Consider the following 7,635-nt stretch of genomic DNA (forward strand, 5'->3'; position numbering starts at 1 on the left):
AAATCTGTCCGGTCTCTAGGATGTCTGGGGACAGTCAGTACCCTGGCTGGGTCAGATTCTGCTTTATCTATTTGGCTACTTATGCGTTTGGCTGGTCGTGCCAGATGTGCAATCTTTTTATCAGGCCTGTCCTTCATGTCGGTTGCTCCCCCTTGGAGCATTAATCTTGTCTTGTTCTTAGGGTTTTGTGGTACATTCTGTAGATATTAAGTGTTATCTTGGAAGGCTATCATTCCTGCTCGGAGAGTCTCGGAACTCTCAGCTTGGCAGTGTGTTTCGCCTTATCTTATCTTTCTTGCAGATAAGGTGGTTATTCGTATTTAGTTAGGTTTTCCTCCTAACTTGTGTTAGATGGGAATGTTATGAAGGAGATTGTTGTCCTTGTCTATGTCCCAATCCTTTTTTACAATAAGGAACGATGGTGGCACAACTTGAATGTTGTGCATATTCTTAATTTCTTTCTACAGGCAACTAAGGATTTTGCCAGTTTTCTGTTTGGATGTTTTGTTTCTCTGGGACAGCTACTTCTCTTTCCCTTTGGTTGGAAGTATAATTCCTTTGATTATGAGACTGCTGGACAGCAGCCTCTTGAGATAATTACAGCTCTTTTCTCTAGGGCTGTATCTGCTTCTTGAGTTTAAGAATGAAGCTTCTGTTGATCAGATTTGTTGATTTTTCTGAATGTTTCAAATTTGATAGTTAAATAGTTTGCCTCGGCTGAGGCTGCTTTTGGGAGAAAGGTTCTTCAAGCACTGGTGCCTTCTATTTAGATTATCTGTCTTGTCCCTCCCTTATCATGTGTCCTCTAGCTTGGTTATTGATTCCCAACAGTAATTGATGATGAGCCGTGGACTCAACGTGTCATTAGAAAGAAAACTAAATTTATGCTTACCTGATAAATTTATTTATTTCTTGACACGGTGAGTCCACGACCCGCCCTGTATATTTCAGACAGGTTTTTTTGTTGTATAAACCTCGGGCACCTCTGCACCTTGTGTTGCTTCCTTTCTCTTCTTTCCTTTGGTCGAATGACTGGGGGATTGTGGGTAGGAAGTGATATTTATCAGCTTTGCTGTGGTGCTCTTTGCGTCATCCTGCTGGCCAGGAATGATATTCTCAACTAACAATGTAGTAATAATGAAAGGACGCAAACCTATTTAACAAATGTAGTCAGTCCATCCATCCATCTACACACATACCTTAGCTGGGGACGCTCAGGGTGAGAAAATGGAGTTCATTTAAAAAAAAAAGAACAATTTTATTTTTATACCAGAAAGTTAATTACAAGTTGTAGGATTGCTCAAAAGTGGAAACATTGATGGCTGGTAAATGGAAATCCTTTTTAAATTATTATGTTTTATTTATCAACAGCTCTTTACTTTGCAAATTTAAATGGGTATTTTGAAATAAATCCATTACAGAATGTGACCATGACTTTTAATCAGTTATTTTCCTTGACCCATGATTCCTGGGAATTTAATAACCAATTAGCTTATTTCAAGAGAGAAAAGCTGGAACAAGTAATATGTCTTGATTTATAAAATTGTTTCCTCTCCTCCTTCTGTGCAGGTTTTTGTTGCAAACCCCAACAAGACACAGCCTGTTCTGGACATCCTCTTGAAAAATCAGAGCAAACTTATTGAATTCCTCAGCAAGTTCCAGAATGACCGCACTGAAGATGAGCAATTTAATGACGAGAAAACCTACCTAGTGAAACAAATCCGGGACCTGAAGAGACCTGCACAGCAAGATGCCTGAGAGTGTGAGGGGACCCAAACCATTGCTGACTGCAAGAGTATTCAGCATCCCATGGACTTTGCAAGCAACGTCCTCACTACTATCCTGAACGGTTTTCACCTTATTCCATTTGTTTTTGAAGTTTTAGTCCGAGTGTAACCCCTTCCCTGCTGGAAGAGCCCAAATGCTGCACGCACCTCCAGCAGCCCAGGGGTTAAGGGATGAATGCATAGCTAACTTTAGTTTGTCCCCCCTGCACATTTATAGTACATGATGGGATTATTTCTTCCCTCTTTTCTCCTTTGTTGCTTTAGTATGGGATTAATGATTGTTCAGTTTTGGAGTGCTGAGGGAAGAAAGTGAAAAAAGGAATTACAACAAAAGACAAGTGTCTCAGGAGCGAGTGTACATTTACTAGTTCTGATTTTGGATAAGATGGCTTATGTGTACTTTATTTCCTTTTCTTTTTTTTTTCTCTTTTTTTTTTTTAAGCAAGGCGTTGCATGCTTGCAAAAATACAATGGGAAGAATCTGTTTCCATCAGCATATTTGCACATAAACTTGTAATAGAAATCGAGCACAAATCTGATCCGTGCATAGCTGGTACCTTAGTTTTAAGACTATATTATGCCTTGATTTCAGACAGAAAACAATTCAGTAAAATGCAAAACTGCAGTGCTTTTATTTGTAATAAAAATGCGGGGTGTGGACCACAGTGTATCAGTAGGAAATGAGGATTCTGTAGCCAACATGTATTTTAACAGTGTCAGTTCTGAGGAACATTCTACAGAGGGTATGTAAAGATTAGTGTACATTTATTATCTGCCTTTCAACTGCTTACTTGCTTATTTTGATCGTGTGTTTATTTTAACAGGAGTTTAAGATTTTTTTTGTTCTTTTCCTTTTTTTTTTTTTCTCCCTCTTCTTTAAAGCAGCACTTTATGTCCCTAGTGAAAATGTTTTAATCGCCTGAAATTGCTGCTTTATAAAATCATGCTGTGCAACTCTGTACTTTTAAGGGGCACAAATAGCAGTTGGTATTTCTAGCCTTTACAGTAATGATTGTTGAACATCAGTAAACTGAATTCCAAATCTTTGTACACACTCTGCTTTGTACAAAACATTCTCCATTCAGTAAGATATTGTTAACACCTGCTCCTTATATTCTTGTTGCATTGTTTGATTTATGAGGTGCCTGCAGTGTAGCAGAACACTCCATATCATAATCTAATTTATACTTTACAAGGCCTCTTAAATGAAAATGATACCTAGTGAGGGATGCTAAAGTCATGCAAACTAAATAAGAGCATTGGTAGTTGGTTTAATGACCAGCTGTCCCTTAAATGGGGTTAGGACTCTGCTTGCCGGCAGTGCTTGGAAATATGCAGTCAGAATAGTTTTTTTGCAGCAGCAGGTTTGTGAACATAAAATGCTGCTTTTAGACCCATCAAGAATAGAGGATTTTATGAACTTCCCTTTCTTTGGGCAGTGTTTGTGACGACTAGTGTTATTTTTGTTGCTTCACCCTGAGTAGGCAGAATAACCTGCTATATCCCACTTCCGCACACAGAGCAGGTCCCTCAGACATGAGAAACATACAAACAAAACTATCCTATTATGAAAAATAAGAGCTATAACACACATTCACTGTACTGTCAGAGCCTTCCAATGCATGCAGAAGAGAGGACGGTATAGTAATGTGTGGTTAAGCCTTTGAAACAGCTGTGTATGAAGTAGGATAGTAAGCATTTTGTGTGTGTGTGTGCGTTCTGTATCAAGGTGAGCTGCAAATTCATGCTTGTCTTGTGTATGATCAGTGTACATAGCTGTGTAGGGCAAATGGCAGTAACGAGGGCACCTTCATAAAACCTTTTTCATGTCATGCAGAGGGTGTCCTTTAAATTTTGATTACATTTTTAAAACGAAAAGAGCAGTGAAATAATAATGAACAAAGAAATCATTGCATTTTTTTTTTTACATCATTTATTTATTGTATGAGGGATTTCCTGCATTGTGCATGCAGCTGGGACAGTCTCAGGGCTTTGCATGTGGTTTGGTTCCCATCAGATAAATGTGTTATTTGATGTCCCCAAATTCCCTGGAAGGTGCAGAAAACAAAGCCTCGGGTGAGGGGGGAAACAATTGAGCTTTGTATGGACTTGCTTCGGGTTTCTTTAGAATCTCTGTGTACATAAGTTTTTGGCCTCTTATTCGTAAAGAAAAAAAAAATAAACTGTACAGTAAAATAGTGTATTGGTGATTCATAATATCATATTCAATGTTTTAAGTATAATATTGTTACAAGATCCCAGGCTAGTTGATAGTAATGTGCAGGTATACAAACATTTGCTACTATTCAGTTAAACCATATTTTACACATTTTCACTTAATAAATTAGTGATCTGAATCTTAAAAAAAAAAAAAAAAAAAAAAACACTATAGCAAGAGCCTGCATAAAGATCAAAACTGAAGATGGATCTTCAACCCTACAGCAAACGGTATCAAGACAGACCTTTAGGAAGCTATTAAAAGGGTCATTGATTTCACCTTCTGAACAATTAAGCAAGTCTGGAAGTTTTAGGTTAATAATCGGAGGTCATTTTGTAATTTCAAGTTCTATGATCACTTATTTATTTCTTTGTGTACACATATCTTTCATAGCAGTTTAAAGGGACAGTTTACTCAAATATTTTCCTTCCTAAGATGGGGAGAGTCCACGGCTTCATTCCTTACTCTTGGAAAATACAACACCTGGCCACCAGGAGGAGGCAAAGACACCCAGCCAAAGGCTTAAATATCCCTCCCACTTCCTAATTACCCCGTCATTCTTTGCCTTTCGTCACGATATGAGGTGGCAGAGAAGTGTCAGAAGATATGTAGAGTCCTGAAAAAGGGTATCTGCCCTTTGAGATAGGACTTGCGTTTTAAGTAGTCATGTCAACCTCTCAGTGAGAGTATTGATGAAAGGTTTAGAGTCTGGAGACTGCTGCTAACCGCTCCTTAGCAATCAGTGTTGACGAGTTTTACTGCCTGCTTTTTCTCACTCAGGTCTATGTCAGGAGCGCTGCTATAAGACTGTCACACTTGAGAGTCTGTGTTCTGTTCCACAGCATGGATCCTGGTGGTAAGATGGTTTCAATTTTTTGCACATAAAACGTTATAACAGGGTCACAGTGTGGCTCCTTTATACCTTTTATAGGATTCAAGGTTAATATCCTCTGAGGGGTGTTTATTGAAAAGTTTGGATTAATTAATTGGTGTATTAATTATCTACATGCTGCTTTGTGTGATTTTATTTTTTGGGCTTATAGACTGTGTTTTTTGGCTGGAACAAACAGGTTTCACTTTCATTTTTGAGTGTTGCACAGCTCCTATTAACTTGCTGTACTTCTCATAGCATGTGGTCCATGTTCATTCCCTCCATTCCAACTGAGACTTCAACCTGAGGAGAGCGTTTCGTCTGTTAACTGTCTGGGTTTAGGAGGTGGTGAGTGCCCCAGCCATTGGGAGTATATAAAAACAAACAAAAAAAGTTTTTGTTTATGTCCTTCTGTGGGTATAACCTGAGCTGACATGTTAGAAGGTACTTCTATTGTACTAAATCATACCTTATATTGTGAGAAGGCCGTTTGTTTTCCGCCCACTTAATTATGTTCCACATGCCTTAACACCGTTATAAAGTCTAAGAAGGGAGACAAACCTGCTAAGGCTATTAGTCCCTCTGAGCCGTCTACCTCTCAGGACACTGCGTCCTGTGAGATTACTACCCTTGCTACATTATCCACTCCACATGCAGTTCCCCGTAAAGCATCTAATCCTCCATCCGGAGGGGGTCTTCCTGTGGACTTTGCTGCGCAGTTACAAACGGCAGTGTCTGTGGCCCTCAGTGCATTACTCCGCTCTAACAAATGCAATAGAAAGGTTAAACATAGCTCTCTTGACTCGGAGTCATCTAAATATTTATTGGATTTAGCTATTATGTCCCAGTTATCCGATGATGAGTTAATCTCTGTAGCTTTAAGTGCTCAATTTTAAATCTAAAGGAGGTTCTGTCTATGTTAGAGGTTCCAGAGGCCACGCTGCCTGAAGAACCTATGATACCTAAATTAGACAGAGTTTACGAAGACTGGAAAGTTCCTTTGATTTTTCCTGTGCCGGTTAAAATGGCGAACATTATTAACAATGAATGGGAAATAATTGGATCTTCCTTTCCCCCTTGTCTACTTTTAAAAAGTTGTTCCCAGACACTCAACTGGATTTGTGGGGCTCCATTCCTAAGGGGATGGTGCTATCTCTATGCTTGCTAAACGTACTACTATACCTCTTGAGGATAGTTCTTCGTTCAGAGAGTCAATGGATACGAAAATGGAAACCTTTCTGAGAAAGATGTTTCAACATACAGGATGTTTGTTTCAACTGGAGGCTGCAGTTACCCTGGTTTCCAGAGCAGCTACCTACCGGTGCAACTCTTTGTCGGAACTCATTGAGGTGGAGTCTCCCCTCGAGGATATTCAAGACAGAATTAAAGCTTAGAATTGCTAATTCTTTTATCTGTGATGCGAACATGCAAATTATTCACTTAAATGCAAAGGCCTCTGGCTTTGCGGTCCTAGCCCGCCGGGCGCTCTGGTTGAAGTCTTGGTCTGTGGTTATGACTTATAAGTCCAGGCTCCTTTTCTCTTCCCTTCAAGGGAAATATTTTATTTGGTCCAGACCTGGACTCCATTATTTATACGGCTACCGGAGGCAAGGGTGCCTTACTACTGCAAGTTGAGATCAAATCTAATGGACGACAATCTTCTAATTTTCATTCTGACAAATCCCAACTTCGACAATCCTCCCCTAAGCCCAAGCAACCCAAGAGTACTTGAAAGCCGGCTCAGTCCTGGAATAAGTCCAAGCAGAATAAGAAACCCGCCGAAAACAAATCGGCATGGAGTGTCCCCTGATCCGGGATCAGATCGTGTAAGGGGCGCACTGTGTGTCTTTTTTTTTCAGATGCTTGGTTCAGGGACGTACAGGATCCGTGGGTCCTGGAGGTCGTACTTAGAGATACAAGATAGACTTCAAATCTCATCCGCCCAGGGGCAGATTCCTACTCTTGAACCTGTCTACCAGACCAGAAAAGATGGATGCCTTTCTAGGGTGCATTTGAGACCTATCCTCCTTAGGAGTTGTTGTCCCGGTGCCTATCGAAGAAAGAGGTTTTGGGTTTTATTCAAACCTTTTCGTGGTCCCAAAGAAGGAGGGAAGTTTCCACCCAATTCTGGACCTAAAGTGCTTAAACAAATTTCTCAGTGTCCCTTCCTTCAAGTTAGAGACGATAAGGTCCATCCTTCCTTTAGTTCAGGAAGGCCAGTTTATGACCACTATAGATCTGAAGGACACTTAACTTCATGTTCCAATCCACAGGGAAAACTTTCAGTTCCTGAGGTTTGCATTCCTGGACCAGCACGTCCATGTTCTTCATTGCCCTTCTGTTTGGCCTAGCTACTGCTCCAAGAATCCTTACAAAGGTTCTGATGGCTCTTCTAGCCATTGCCAGAACTCAGGGTATTACAATAGCCCTATACTTGGACAATATTCTGGTGCAAGCACCATCTTTTCATCTTATGGAAGAATACTCTGAGTCCCTTCTCAGTCTTTTTCCATCACATGGATGGAAGATAAACTTGGAAAAGGGTTCTCTTATCCCAAGTACCAGGGTGGAATTCTGGGTTAATATAATATCCTCTGTATCCATGAGGATGTTTTTAATAGACCAGAGACATTGCAAGCTAACTTCAGCTTGTCTTGCCCTCCGAACCTCCTTGAGTCCCTCTGTGGCTCAGTGGATGGAGGTGATTGTTCTCATGGACATCATTACTTTTGCCAGGTTCCGTCTCAGACCTTTACAAC

At 40.2% G+C, this 7,635-nt stretch overlaps 1 protein-coding gene across 2 annotated transcripts in view; it reads left to right on the forward strand.

Moving 5' to 3' along the window:
• LOC128656132 (calcium-binding protein 39) overlaps window positions 1–3,985 on the forward strand; it is a 101,467-nt gene extending 97,482 nt beyond the window's left edge. For both annotated transcript variants that reach the window (XM_053709856.1, XM_053709857.1), the window contains one exon: window positions 1,570–3,985. In XM_053709856.1, the coding sequence (XP_053565831.1) occupies window positions 1,570–1,758 (189 nt within the window). In that variant the 3' untranslated portion in view covers window positions 1,759–3,985. The remainder of the gene's footprint in view (window positions 1–1,569) is intronic.
• Window positions 3,986–7,635: the final 3,650 nt, after the last annotated feature.

Source organism: Bombina bombina, chromosome 4, assembly GCF_027579735.1.
Source record: "Bombina bombina isolate aBomBom1 chromosome 4, aBomBom1.pri, whole genome shotgun sequence".
In the NCBI taxonomy this organism is placed as follows: Eukaryota; Metazoa; Chordata; class Amphibia; order Anura; family Bombinatoridae; genus Bombina; species Bombina bombina.